Source organism: Pipistrellus kuhlii, unplaced genomic scaffold, assembly GCF_014108245.1.
Source record: "Pipistrellus kuhlii isolate mPipKuh1 unplaced genomic scaffold, mPipKuh1.p scaffold_m20_p_34, whole genome shotgun sequence".
In the NCBI taxonomy this organism is placed as follows: domain Eukaryota; kingdom Metazoa; phylum Chordata; class Mammalia; order Chiroptera; family Vespertilionidae; genus Pipistrellus; species Pipistrellus kuhlii.
The window spans coordinates 65565-79651 of NW_023425534.1; the positions used below are offsets into that span (position 1 = coordinate 65565).

A 14087-nucleotide genomic window follows, 5' to 3' on the forward strand; every position below is an offset into this window, starting at 1 on the left:
AAAATAAAATGTGAAGAGGTCTCTAGGGTTATTTATTTCTTCCGCCCCAAACGGCCACGCGGGCAGACATGGGACACTGGTGCTGCCCACGTGAGGCTGGCGCTGGCCGGCTGCGGGCTGCACGTCCAGAGGGAAGCCCGCAGCAGGCACTGTCCTGCAGTGGAAGCCCAGGCCCCTGGCTGGCGAGGGAAGGGCAGGCGGCCGTGGCGGTCAGCTGCCTCCGCTGGGGGCTGGGGGCAGGCCCTTCTTGAGCAGAGACGTGAGGTAGCTCCCCAGCTCTTCGTCCTACGAGGGGACACAGGAGCTGTAGTCCCGCCTCGCAGCTCAGGCGGAAGGAGTGACCCCACCCGTCCTGACCCGCTGCCCGGGGCCAGCTCCTGGGTCCTGCACGCACCTGGTAGGTCCAGGAGACCAGCAGCACCTTGGTGCCGGGGTCCTCGGAGTGTGCCGCAGCCTGGATGAGAATGGACTCCACGGTCACCGAGCCGTCAGGGAGGTGCTGCACGCAGTGGTCCTTGAGGAGGCTGCTCAGGAGGAGACACGTCAGGCCCCACCTCGTGAGACACACCCCCCCGCCCGCCCCCCGCCAGAGGGCCAGGCTGTGCCCACCTCTTGAGGTGGCTGTAGACACGCATGGCCGTCTCCTGCTCCTTGCGTGAGTCGTGCAGGTGCACTCGGCAGGTGAAGCGCAGCTGGTGCTCGGCCAGGCCCAGCTCCTTGAGGGCTTGCTCAGAGGACACCAGCCGGAAGTTCTGCGGGGCAGGGTCGGGTCAGGTCAGAGCACGCCACGGCCCCTACCCGCCCCACCGCGCCGCCCTGCTGTGCACTCACGCTGTCCTTCATGATCAGGGTGCCGTGCAGGAGCCGTGGCTTCTTGGCATCGGGGAGAAGCCCTTAGAGAAGAGCAGGGATCAGAGCTGCCAGGGCCCGCTGCCCGCCTGGCTCCGCCCAGCAGGCACGCCTGCCCCGCTTACCCTGCGCCATCTCCCGCTTTAGCAGCCCCAGTGAGATGCCCACGGGGATGCTGGGGCTTGTGGGCAGGGTCACAGTCTCGCCGTTGGCTGGCATGTAGCAGTTGACTCCTGGGCCAGGGGCAGAGAGCACGTCAGTCAGGCTGGCCAGCCCACCATGCTGACCCCTGGGGGCGACCCGCCGAGCCCTCCCGCGCATCAGCTGCCTACGGAACTCCTGCTCGATCTTCTGCTTCAGGAACTCCATCTTCTTGGCCTCGCCGTGCACCAGCAGCACGCTCTCGGGCTCCGCCTGGCCCACCAGCTGCATGATGCCCTTGGCGTCCGCGTGGGCACTGAAGGACATGTACTCCACCTGCATGCGGATCTCCAGCTGCAGGGCACAGGCACAGGCTGTCAGCACCCACCCGAGAGGGGCCCGGGAGCTGGGGGCAGGCAGCACTCACCACCTGCCGCCCCTCCATCTCCAGCTTGCGCTGCCCGCTGAGGATCTTGTGGCCCACGGTGCCCTGCACGCAGTAGCCCGGCATGATGACCTGCAGGAGAAAAGGCAGAGCTGCTAGCCGCCTGCATGGCCTCGATCTGCCCAGGGCTGAGCCCCACGACCGACCCCTGCTCAGGAGGGCTTCCTGATACTAGACGGGCAGACAGTGACGTCTGAGCTGCCTGGCTGGACCCTGGGCCCCGGTACTGCACCCCTTCTGATAGCAGCAGTGTGCCCAAGCCGGGGGAGCCCCTGCTCCCCACCTCTGCCCAACCTCAGGCCTTCCACGGAGCCATCCCAGACCCCTCACCATGTTCTTCTCATTCCCGGCCCACTTCCGGAAGATCTGCAGGGACTGCCCGGCGTGCAGCATCCCGGGTGTGGCGAACACGACCTGGGGGTGACCATGGGGCAGTCAGGGCAGCCCTCGCCGCGCCCGACCAAGAACCAGGCTCTGCACACATCTGTCCTCCCCGCCCATCAGGCCTCCTGCTCCACTCACATCTCCCACCCAACCCAACACCGTCTTTCCTCCAGCACCGCGTGCCCCACTCCACGGAGGGGGGTGGGGCGCAGGCAGGGACCCGGGCAGGCCCCAGACAAGGAGGAAGGCGCTGTGGACATGGGGCTGGCCCAGGCCCAGGCCCAGCCCCAGCCTGGGGGCATGCCTTGGCTGCAGCGGCACAGAGGCCAGGGCCTCACCATTGGGCCCGGGTTGTCGGCGAAAGCTCGGTCGAAGGCCTTGATGTGCTTGAACTCGAACATGTTCCGCTGGACGAAGGTCTTGCGGATCTTCTGGTTGGTCCAGGTGATGAAGAGCTTGTAGTAGTGGTTGGCCTTCTCCGTGAGGCCGGTGGAGAAGTAGATGGGGGCCTTCAGGTTCATGCGCTCCCTGTGGGCGGGTGGCCGTGGTGGGGGAGCCGAAGGTCGACCCGCACGTCCCCAGGCCCTCGGCCTGCCTGCCCCTCCGAGCGGCAGGGCTGTGTGGAGGCCTCAGTGCAGAACGAGGTGCCCACGTGCTGTTCTGGGCCCCAGGCTCAGGTTGGCCCCACAGCCCCCTCTACCGCGCACTCAGCCCAGGGCCCCGTACCCACCAGAAGGTCTCCAGCAGGATGCAGAGCTCCTGAGCGCGGCCCAGCGCGAACACGGGGATCAGCACCTGCAGAGGGCAGGCTGGCGTGGGTAGGGGCCAGGCCGCCCTGCTCACCCAGGCAGAGCTCGTGAGAACACAGTGGCTGGGCAGGTACTCCCTGTGGCCACCTTCTTGGGCAGCAGCCGTGAAGACTAGCCCTGCTGGCAGTTCCTATGGCGGAGGCCACGTCCACAAAGAGGCCACGGCCAGGCACCCCTGAGAGCTGGAGGCCCCCCTACATCCTGCCCCACCCCACCCCCACCACCCCTCCGGCCACACTCCATCCCAAAGGGAGTGGTGGACACTGGCCAGCCTGTGGTGGGACCTGAGATGAGGGGAAGCCAGTACCCCAGAGGGTCAAAGGGCGCTTCTCTTCCCAACAGGAGTAGGGCCTCTCCCGGCCAGAACCACAGCACCACCCCGACCTCATGATCTGCCTGCCCGCTCCCCCGCTGCAGCCTAACTGTCCGACCTCAGGCCCCCCCCTCCCCCGCTGCGGCCTAACTGTCCGCCCTCAGGCCCGCCCGCCCCCCGCTGGGGCCTAACTGTCCGCCCTCAGGCCCGCCCCCCCCCTCCCCCCCCGCTGCAGCCTAACTGTCCGCCCTCAGGCCCGCCCCCCCCCCCCCCCCCCCCACTGAGGCCTAACTGTCCGCCCTCAGGCCCGCCCCCCCGCTGGGGCCTACCTTCCCGCCGCGCTCCACCGTCTCATGGACCTTCTTCAGGAAGTCCCGCTCCCGGCAGCGCTTGGAGTCACGGATGGTCGTGGCGTACGTGGATTCTGTGATGAGCAGGTTGGGGCGGCATTTGTCAATCCAGGCGGCTCTGGAAGAGGGGCATGGCCTGAGGGGGACAGTCCACAGGGCCTCCAGCAGGGGAGCATCAAGCCAGACCCAGCGGCTCGCGCCCAGGCCTCCGGACCGAGGGGCAGCCTCCTCTGCAAGGCCCAGCAGCAGGCAGGGAGCCCCGAGGAGACTCTGCCTCCCTGGGGGGCGGCACTGCATGAAACCACTGCCTACTCACCCCAGGTGCCGGTCCGGGGTCATGTTGTAGTCGCCCTGCAGGGGAGCAGCTCTCAGGAGGCGCTCCTCCCCCCGCCCAGCACCCCACCCGTGCCCCAGGGCACCCACTGACCGTGTAGACCACGGACTCCGAGCCCACTTTGATCTGGAACATGGCGGCCCCCAGCACGTGGCCGGCGTAATAGGCCTTGATCTGCAGCTCCTCGTCCACCTGGGAGGGGAGGGCCGGGTCAGGGCTGTGGCTGTGTGTAAGGGGTGTGTGTGTGGGGTGGCGGGGGGGAGTAGCAACGAAAATAACTTTATGGTTGGGGGTCACCACAACATGAGGAACTGTATTAAAGGGCTGCGGCATTAGGAAGGTTGAGAACCACTGCTCTAAGGAAACACACACAAGCAGCGTCTCTGATAAATGCTGCCACTTAACCTCTCGCCTGCGGCCAGCCCTCCGTCTGCCCCTGACGCGCGCACAGCAGTGGCCGAGATGGAGCCCAAACCCCGCAGCCCCGCTCCGCTCCGTCCAGCCCCTGCCTCCCCGGCCAGCACGCAGGAGCTCTGTCCTGCTCGGACGCCGGTGCCCCCTGGTGGCCAGGCCTGGCACTGACCTGGACCGTCTGGTGGAGCCGCACGGCCACCACCTTCTTCATGCAGTCCTTGATCATCTGGGAGGTGAAGAAGTTGGCCTCGCCCTTCTTGTCCACGGCGATCTTGCGGTAGTCCTCCAGCAGGATGGGGCAGATGGCCTGGGTGGGGTGGGTCATGTAGATGGGCCCGTCGTAGCCCACCATCTCGCTGAAGTAGGGCAGCGCCCCGCAGTGGTCCAGATGGAAGTGGCTGGGGGCGCAGCAGGGTCAGCGGCCACGGCACCCCCCTCACAGCCCCTCCCACCAGCTCCACTCGGTCCCTGCCCACCATCGTCCTCCCACCCCTCACTCGCTGAGGGCTCCCGGTGCCAGGCGTGTCCTAAGTGCCGGGGTGGGCAGGAGCAGACAGACAGACCTTACACTCTAACACCCTGCTCAGCAGTGAGCACAGGAACGGTTAGATCAGTGTTTTTCAACCTTTTTTGGGCAAAGGCACACTTGTGTCATGAAAGAAATCACGAGGCACACCACCATTAGAAAACGTTAAAAAATTTAACTCTGTGCCTATATTGACTATATATAAAGTAATTCTCTTGAATAGGAATCAAATAAACACAAAGAAAGTATTTCATAATTACTTTATTATGAAATATTAAGTAAACAAAACAGTGAAAAATTATAAAATTCTTGTCTTGTCTGCACCTACGGCACACCAGGAACAGCGGTTGAAAAACGCTGGGTTAGATGTGTGTCAGACAGCGACACGCCGTGAGAATGTGTGTCAGACAGCGACATGTTCTTGAAGAAACAGATCAGCCAAAAAGACAGTGCGCCCGGAGCCCTCTGCACGGCTGTCGATGGGCCGGTCTTGGCCTCCCCCTGGAGACCTGGCCTGGCCCATCGTCCTGCGCACCTGGCTCTCCTCCACTACACTGTGTCCCCCTCCCCCAAAAAGCTGACTGCAGCCCAGCCAGCAGCACCATGAACACCTATGACCACACACAGACACCACCTTCAGGGCCAGCACGAGAGGGAGGGCCAGGCCTGGGGCGAGCCACAAGGCAACTGGGACAGAACCACCAGCCTGCAGCCTCTGCAGGCCAAGCAGGGAAGGCTAGAGACAGCCCAGCCCTGTCCCCAAGCCCCACCCCACAGCCCCGTCCCCCAGCCCCGTCCCCCAGCCCCATGCCCCAGCCCCATCCCACACCCCCGTCCCCCAGCCCCCCAGCCCCATCCCCCAGCCCATCCCACACCCCCAGCCCCCAGCCCATCCCACACCCCTAGCCCCCAGCCCCGTCCTCCAGCCCCATCTCCCAGCCCCATCCCACACCCCCAGCCCCCAGCCCCGTCCCCAGCCCCATCCCACAGCCCCATTCACACCTCCGTCCCCAGCCCCGTCCCACAGTCCATCCCCCGGCTCCGTCCCCAGTCCCGTCCCACAGTCCATCCCCCAGCTCCGTCCCCAGCCCCGTCCCACAGTCCATCCCCCAGCTCCGTCCCCAGCCCCGTCCCACAGTCCATCCCCAAGCCCCGTCCCCAGCCCCATCCCCCAGTCCCATCCCCCAGCCTCTTCCCCAGCCCTGTCCCACAGTCCATCCCCCAGCTCCGTCCCCAGCCCCGTCCCACAGTCCATCCCCCAGCCCCGTCCCCAGCCCCATCCCACAGTCCATCCCCCAGCCCCATCCCACAGTCCATCCCCCAGCCCCATCCCACAGTCCATCCCCCAGCCCCGTCCCCAGCCCCATCCCACAGTCCCATCCCCCAGCCTCTTCCCCAGCCCTGTCCCACAGTCCATCCCCCAGCTCCGTCCCCAGCCCCGTCCCACAGTCCATCCCCCAGCCTCTTCCCCAGCCCTGTCCCACAGTCCATCCCCCAGCTCCATCCCCAGCCCTGTCCCACAGTCCATCCCCCAACTCTGTCCCCAGCCCCGTCCCCAGCCCCATCCCACAGTCCCATCCCCCAGCCTCTTCCCCAGCCCCGTCCCACAGTCCATCCCCCAGCCCCGTCCCCAGCCCCGTCCCACAGTCCCATCCCCCAGCCTCTTCCCCAGCCCCGTCCCACAGTCCCATCCCCCAGCCTCTTCCCCAGCCCCGTCCCACAGTCCCATCCCCCAGCCTCTTCCCCAGCCCCATCCCACAGTCCATCCCCCAGCCTCTTCCCCAGCCCCGTCCCACAGTCCCATCCACCAGCCTCTTCCCCAGCCCCATCCCCCAGTCCCATCCCCCAGCCTCTTCCCCAGCCCCGTCCCACAGTCCCATCCACCAGCTCCGTCCCCAGCCCCATCCCACAGTCCCATCCCCCAGCCTCTTCCCCAGCCCCGTCCCACAGTCCATCCCCCAGCCTCTTCCCCAGCCCCCCAGCCCCATCCCCCAGCCCTGTCCCCACAGCCCCATCCCCAGCCCCATCCCACAGTCCCATCCCCAGCCTCTTCCCCAGCCCCGTCCCACAGCCCCGTCCCCAGCCCTGTCCCCACAGCCCCATCCCACAGCCCCATTCACAGTCCCATCCCCCAGCCCCGGCCCCCCGGCCCCCCCCGGCCTGAGGCAGCGCCCACCTGATGATCACGCAGTCCAGGAAGTCGGTCAGCCGGCCGTTGCGGGTGATGTAGGAGAAATCTGGGAAGCGCCGCTGAGGAATCCAGAGAAAGCGTCAGACACAGCGGCTGCCCGGCTCGCAGCGACGGCGGGGCAGCCAGTCTCCAGGGAGCAGGCACCAACACCCGGATCTGGCAGCGGCGGTGCCAGGACCACTGCCCACTCACAGCCTCTGAGCACGGGGTCTCAGCCGCCACACAGCCTGCGGACGCCCACAGCCCTTCCCTGGACAGACTGACCCAGGCAGGACACCCCATCCGTCATGTGATGGAGGGGCAGCCCACCTGCCGCCTGCACTGCCCACTTGCCCAGACTGTGTCCATTCCATGGGTCAGCGCCTGACACGCGAGTCCCCCAGGTCCGCGCCCAGGGCCAGCCTGGCAGGATGGCCCAGCCCCCACGCCCCGCCCTCCCCGGAACTCACGTCATCGTTGAAGCCCATGTGCATCCCGCAGTCCAGCATGACGTTCTTGCCCCCGATGGAGACCAGGATGCAGCTCCGGCCCACGTCCTGGCCAGCCCCTGCAGGTCAGGGTCAGGGTCAGGGTCAGGGTCAGGGAGGTGCTGCCACACCCTCCCATCCCCACCGCCCGCTGTCCCGCCCCCAAAGGCCGAGGCCCAGCTGCCTGTCCCAGGCCCCCCGGGCACTCTGGACCCCTGGCTGGCAGAGCCCTCGGGCTGGGAAAGGACCTCACGACGGCTGAGTGGACGTGTGATGTAAGACCACGTCACACCCACCGCAGACAGGAAGGGGACGCGCAGGAGGGGACCGAGCGCCTTGTCCTCCAAGGGCGTCCTGGCCTGAGCGGCCCTCGCCTCCAGCCTCAGGCCCGGCCTCTGCTGCCAGCCTCGGATGCAGGGAGGCTGCATCCGCCTGCTGTGACCCACCGCTCCCTGGAAGGCCCGGGGCTGCTGAGCACCGGGGCTCCGCCTCACCACCCCCTGAAACCTGGGCTGAGACGGCACTGGCAGTCCTGAGCGGCCCCCGGGGGCGGCCCACCTCGCTGCCGGCCCTGGTGCCACCACCGAGGCTCCCAGGGCTCAGCCTGGCCACGGGGAAGCATGCCCAACTGACAGCAGCACCCACCTCAGGGACCAGCCCGGAACCCGCTCCCGCCCACTTCCTGGCGCCAAGCCCTGCCCGGCTGCTCCAGCCGTCACAGGGCACATCCAGCACCTCTGGCCCACCTGTGGCCTCAGGGCCCAGAAGGAATGGACACAACCTCATACGGCCCCGTAATGGCAAATGGCCAGCTTTCTGCCGGCCACCGGGCCGCTGTTGGCAGCACACCCAGAGGCGACAGGACCACGGCCAGCGCAGGACAGCGGCTGGTCCTGGAGACGCTTATCCCCATGACAACCGCAGGGACGCCAGCCAGGAGCTCTGCCTGTGCCTCAGGCAGCCCAGCCCCGGTGGCCGCCCGGGGTCCCTCCAGGCCCGCTCCTGTCTCCACCAGGACGCCCCGTGGGCGGTGGTAACTGTCTGCTCCCAGCGTGCCGGCCCAGAGGCCCTCCCGACGTCTGTGGGCGGGGAAGGGCCACCGTCTGGTGGGATCCACCTCTGCCCCTGACGCATGGCTCCTAAGCATGGGCCAGGGATGGCCTCCGACCCGAGCCCAGCTCCTAGCCGTGCACACCGGCCCCAACGACCACTCGGGAGCTTGAACTGGGTGGGAGATGTGAGAACAGAGCCCGGGGCACACACAGGGGCAGGACTCAAAGGAAAGGAGACCACCTGCCTGCAGGGAGCGCAGGGTCCAGGCCAAGAGACAGACGGTGAGCCCACCAGGTGGAGGTCAGTGCCAGGGGGTAAGGTGGGCAGGGAAGGGGCCACAGAAACTTCCAGAACCCAGCGGGTGGGACAGCAGCGGGAGGCAGGGTGCCAAGGCCCGTGGCCCCGGTGATTTCGGAGACTGTCCAGCCCAGGTGGACCTGGGAGCCCACAAACAAGGCGGAAACGGGCGAAGGGAGAAGCAGGTTCAGTTTTGGTGATGTGGCTGCGTGGCCCGGGGCACACCAGGTGCAGCCGGGGTCAGAGAAGCAAGGAGGGAGGACTGTTCGAGGAGAGCGCTTGCTGACAAAACGGCAAATGGAAAAGGGGCTGGAGGGAGGGTCCCGCAGTGCCCTGGGGATGAGGGGGGGCAGGGGCAGGGGCAGGCGTGGGGCCCATGGCCAGAGGGGACCCTGCGCCAGCGGCCACAAGAGGCCATGGGAGTGACGTGCACACGGTGGACTGAGATGTGTGCTCCCCCCCTGCCCTTCCCACACACACACACACACACACACACACACACACCCCGAGGCTGAGGGCGAGGCTTGGGCAGGGGCTGGCTGTGCGCTGTGGCTGCCACAGCTCAGCGTCCCAGCTGGGGGTGGGCGGGCTCTTCTGAGGAAGAGCAAGGGTGTGGAGGTCCGTGGGACACCTGAGCGGGAAGCTGCCCTCAACTGGCAGCCAGCGAAGAAGGCAGGGCTGGAACAGGGCACCTGCTGTGAGCAGGGAAATGCCGGAGTCCTGGAGGCGACAGCCCACTTGTTCCTGGAACCCTGGGCTCTGCCTGACCTTTCCGCCTTCGCACTGTTCTGGACAGTTCAGGCTTTTAAAAGTGCACGAGGCCCTGGCCGGTGTTGCTCATGGGTTAGAGCACATGTATCAAACACAAGGCCCGTGGGCCAAATCCGTCCCGCCAGGCCTTGCAATGTGGCCCGCACCGCGCTGTCATCACTGCACTCCGCTGCGTTTCCATCACAATGACAGTTTATGACTGACTGTTCAGTAAACCATTCGGCCCGCGATTTAGGCTGGATTTTAGGTTTTGGCCCCTTCTCTGATTGAGTTCGACACCTCTAGGTTAGAGCATTGGCCCAAGCACCGAAGGGTCAAGGTCAGATTCCTGATCAAGGGCTGGAGCCTGAGTTTCAGGTTCACCCCCGGCCTCGTAGGGGTTCCTGCGGGAGGCAGCCAGTAACAACCAGTCAATGTGCGGCTCTCCTGTCGCTCCCCTCCCTCCCTCCCTCCCTCCCCTCCTTCCCACTCTGAAAAGCAATGGGAAGAAAGAGAAAAAATCCTCAGGTCTGGGGTAACAACATAAACGTGCAAACGCGTATCTTTTTCAAGAAGCAAAGCTATTTTCTTTAAAGTCACGAGGTCACGTAAACCACGGGCTGATCTAAGTGGACCACCAGGCTGGGTAGATGGGAGCCTGCAGGCCACCGGGCGCGAGGCAGGTGGAGCAGGCGAGCGAAGCGCGAGGGGGGGGGGGGGGGGGGAGGCGCCGCGAGCATCAGTCCACGCGCAAAGCGAGGGAGGTGCGGCGCCCAGCCCGCCAGCCCGGACCCGGACCCCGCGCCCCGAGGCCCCGCCAGCCCGGACCCGGGACCCCGCGCCCCGAGGCCCAGCCAGCCCGGCCCGGAGACCCCGCGCCCTGAGGCCCCGCCAGCCCGGATCCGGGACCCCGCACCCGGAGGCCCCGCCAGCCCGGATCCGGGACCCCGCACCCCGAGGCCCCGCCAGCCCGGCCCGGAGACCCCGCGCCCTGAGGCCCCGCCAGCCCGGACCCGGGACCCCGCACCCCGAGGCCCCGCGCCACAGCTGCGGCCGGGAGGGCGGCCCCGCGCCCGGCCCTGACACACCACCGCCGGTCCGCCCGGCGCCCTCACTCACCCAGGGGCGTGACCCTGATCTCGGGCATCCTGCCGCGCGCTCCCCGGCCTGTCGCTCCGCGCTCACCGGCCGCCGGACGGGACCCCGGCCGCAGGGACCCCAAGCGCAACACGAGAGCGCGGCTGGCGGTGACGCACGGCGCAGGCGCGATCCCGCCTCCACGGCGCCCAGTTCCGGTCCGCCCGCCGGAAGTGCGGGCCGCGCATTCTAATTGGGCGGCGGGCGGCCCATCCAGGGCGGGGGCGGTCCAGTGGCGGCAGCAGCGGCGGCGGCGGCGGCGGCTTAGGCGCCGCAGGTGAGCCGGGCGGCGGGCGCTGTGGGCGCGGGCGGGCGCGGCGGGCGCGGCGGGCGCGGGTGGGCGCTGGGAACCCGGAACCGGACCGGTCCGGCTGGGCATCTCTCCGGGGCGAGCGCGGGACCCCGGTCGCGGGACGGGGCGGCCGAGGACCCGGCTCCCCTCCATCCCGGACCCGGGACCCCGCACCCCGGGAACCTGTCCCATCCCTGGGCCTCAGCGGGAGCAGCACCTGCCCAGGAACGGCCCCACCCCGCCCCAGCCCGGCGCCGCCCGGTGCCCCTTTCCCAGGCGAGACTTGCAGGCCGTCCTGGGCGGACTTTGCTCCCAGCTCGGGGCCTGGTTGCAGGGACGGGGGTGCCCTCTCCAGGGGACTCAGCCTGCTGTCAGCATGGGGTTCGGGGGCTGGGGCGCCCTCCCGCTGAGCCCTGACCTCTGGCCCAGGGCTGCCCCCGGGGAGCCCTGGCCTGTCCTGCACCACCTTCCCTAGCTGGCCCGCTGCCACCCTCAGCTGCACTGCCCTTCCTGTTTCCAGGCTCCGGAGGCTCCCGGCCGCCCTTGTGGGCTGCTGGCTGGGGCTCCGGGCAGGAAGGCCAGGCTCACAGGATGTCCGGTGGCCAGGAAGGGGGCCCTGAGTGCCCGGAGGCCATCTGCTTCGCGGGCAGAGAACGGAGGCCCTGGGGATGGGGTGCTGGAAGTCTCCAGAGGGACATCTTCCTGAGGCCTGGCCGCCCCCACACCTGAGACGGGGTGAGCTCACCTCTGAGGGCTCCACCCCATGCCAGGCATTCAGGCCAACCCACTCACTGAGCCCAATCAGCCTGGACGGTGGGCAGGGCAGGGCGTGCTGACCCTTTCCCCCCCCAGGTGGAGGCCCAGCCTTAGGATGGTGAGTGGCCTGCCCAGAGCTGGAGGCAGAGCCTGCCCAGATGCCCGGTTCCTGGCTGCACAGCTCGGGTGGCCTCCCTCCCTGGCCAGGTCTCCACAGGGCACCCAGCACCAAAGGCAGGGGAACCCCCAGCCCCAATGGGATGGGAGCTTGTCCTGGACTTGAGGTGAGGTGCCGCTGAGTCCCCAGGGCCCATAAGAGCCACACTTCAACGCCAACTAGGGCGCTATGGTGCTTGGATGTTTGTGGAGCCACGGTATGAACACAAGCAGGATCCAGAGCAGGAAAGGATCGGTGTCTGTCCATCTGTCCAGCACACGCTGGCCTGCAGCCTCGGTGCTGGCTCCCCGGATGGAGGCAGCTGTGAGCGGGGACAGGCCAGGCCGCGCAGCCCCCTCCTGGCCATCACACCTCCCCTCACTGTCCTTTCACTCCTCCCCTCGTTCCCCTGCCGCAATTTCCCGTCTGTGTTATTCCCCGCCCGCCCCCTCTAAAATGTCTCCCCGAGGAGGCTGGGCAGTGTGTCTGTCACTGACACCCCAGCCTGGAGCTGGGTGGGGACCCAGCGTGCATTTCTCCAAGTAGCGACCACAGACGTTCTCATGAGAGAGAGACATTACACCCACAGAAACCGGAAAACCGGCGGGGGAGCATGTCTGAGGGGCAGGGGGAGGCCGGGCTGAGGTCTGTGGGCCCGTGTTCCGGGAAGGGGCGTGGCAGGGTCCGGTGGGTGTCCGAGAGGCAGGTGGGCTCTCGGGGAGCAGTGGGACCCCAGCTGTTTCTCTCCTCCTGCCCCTCCCCCGAAGGAGTCAGCCCATTCCCATGGAGACGACCCCGGCCCCAGCCCCAGCCCCAGCCCCAGCCCCAGCCCCAGCGACCATGGACGATGCAGGGTCGGACTTCAACCTGAAGGTCGTCCTGGTCAGCTTCAAGCAGTGTCTCAACGAGAAGGAGGAGGTGCTGCTGGAGCACTACCTCGCCGGCTGGAGGGGGCTGGTCAGGTGCGTGGGTGCTGGGGGGGCAAAGTGGGGCTTTCCCAGCCACACCCCCCCCGGGGCAGGCCCTGCAGCACCCGGGGCCCAGCCTCTGCCTCCCCTCCCTCCCTCGCAGGTTCCTGAACAGCCTGGGCGCCATCTTCTCCTTCATCTCCAAGGACGTGGTGGCGAAGCTGCAGGTGATGGAGCGCCTGTGCGGAGGGCCCCAGCGGGACCACTACTGCAGCCTGCAGTCCATGGTGGCCTACGAGGTGGGCAACCAGCTGGTGGACCTGGAGCGCCGCTCCGGCCACCCGGACTCCGGCTGCCGGACGGTGCTGCGGCTGCACCGGGCGCTGCGCTGGCTGCAGCTCTTCCTGGAGGGCCTGCGCACCAGCCCGGAGGACGCGCGCACGGCCACGCTCTGCACCGACTCCTACAACGCCTCGCTGGCCGCCTACCACCCCTGGATCGTCCGCCGGGCCGTCACCCTGGCCTTCTGCACGCTGCCCACGCGCAAGGTCTTCCTGGAGGCCATGCACGTGGGGTCCGCGGAGCAGGCCGTGGCCATGCTGGGCGAGGCCCTGCCCTTCATCGAGCACGTGTACGACGTCTCCCAGAAGCTCTACGCCGAGCATGCCCTGCTGGACCTGCCCTAGGGCCCCGAGGCCCGGCCCCCGCCCCCGGGGCCAGGCTGGGCAGCCGGGGCCCCTCAGTCCCACCGCGGAGCTCCCCGGGGGTGCCTGGGGCAGGAGCGCCACTGTCCCCCTGCCGCTGAGCTTGCGGGGGCCGTGGGCCTGGCGCGGCCCGCTTGGGCTGCAGACGAGAAGGCAGGTGCCGGCCGGCCGGGAGGGTGAGCGAGGGCAGAAGGCAGGGACAGTGGGGCTGGGTCAGAGTTCACACAAGAGGCTGCCCTCACCCCTGAGTCCGGTCTGTGCAGCGGGAGCCCCAGGTCCTCGGAGAGCAGGCTCCTCACCCGCCGACAATCCAGCAAGCGTGTGCTTCTCAGCCTTTGGGTCCTGGCGTCGGTGGCAGGCGGGCTGTCCCTGGGGCAGGAAGGGAGCACTGCGTCTTGTTCCCTGCCCCCATCTCCTGAGCCAGGGGCCCATGTGACCTCCACACGGCAGGCAGCGGGAGCACAGGCCGGCCCTGCCTCCAGCCCTGCCTCCTGCGGCCACACTGCTCCCCAGGCCTCTGCTTGTGAGTCTGCACAGCTCAGCCCCCAAGCCCCCCAGAGCCCCTCCCTGCTGGGCCAGCTGGCCTCCCTGGCACCCAGCGATGCTGTATCCCCTCCCCGCGCCCCTGCTGCCCCTGCTGCCCGTCCCCCTGGAGCCCAGAGACTCAGGGTGCACGGCAGAGCGGGGCCTGGACCTCTTTGCATGATGGGCTGGCCGATGGGCACCCCCAGCCTGGCCTGCCCACCGCTCTTCACTGTTAGCTCAGGGCCCTGGTGCCACAGCTGTGCTGGGTGATGACTTGAACACTGC

General features: G+C 67.9%; 2 protein-coding genes across 3 annotated transcripts; one reads left to right on the forward strand and one right to left on the reverse strand.

Moving 5' to 3' along the window:
* Positions 1–15: 15 nt before the first annotated feature.
* On the reverse strand, positions 16–10604 carry INTS11 (integrator complex subunit 11). 2 transcript variants are annotated; one of them, XM_045570514.1, is made up of 18 exons: positions 10443–10604; positions 7206–7303; positions 6742–6815; positions 4209–4437; positions 3719–3817; positions 3608–3642; positions 3271–3409; positions 2550–2614; positions 2158–2347; positions 1766–1849; positions 1418–1507; positions 1182–1344; positions 975–1082; positions 832–893; positions 610–752; positions 395–524; positions 206–285; positions 16–141 (listed from the first exon to the last, which is right to left on the reverse strand). In XM_045570514.1, exons 1-17 carry the CDS (start codon positions 10468–10470, stop codon positions 211–213), a joined length of 1812 nt encoding a protein of 603 aa, XP_045426470.1. In that variant the 5' UTR covers positions 10471–10604; the 3' UTR covers positions 16–141; positions 206–210. The 2 variants fall into 2 exon arrangements, with proteins under 2 accessions (XP_045426470.1, XP_036316877.1); XM_036460984.1 differs by having other exon boundaries at positions 16–285.
* A 98-nt stretch (positions 10605–10702) lies between these two features.
* On the forward strand, positions 10703–14065 carry LOC118732029 (ceramide-1-phosphate transfer protein). Its single transcript, XM_036461016.2, has 4 exons — positions 10703–10737; positions 12433–12458; positions 12489–12627; positions 12737–14065. Exons 2-4 carry the CDS (start codon positions 12449–12451, stop codon positions 13257–13259), a joined length of 672 nt encoding a protein of 223 aa, XP_036316909.2. The 5' UTR covers positions 10703–10737; positions 12433–12448; the 3' UTR covers positions 13260–14065.
* The last annotated feature ends 22 nt before the right edge of the window (positions 14066–14087 follow it).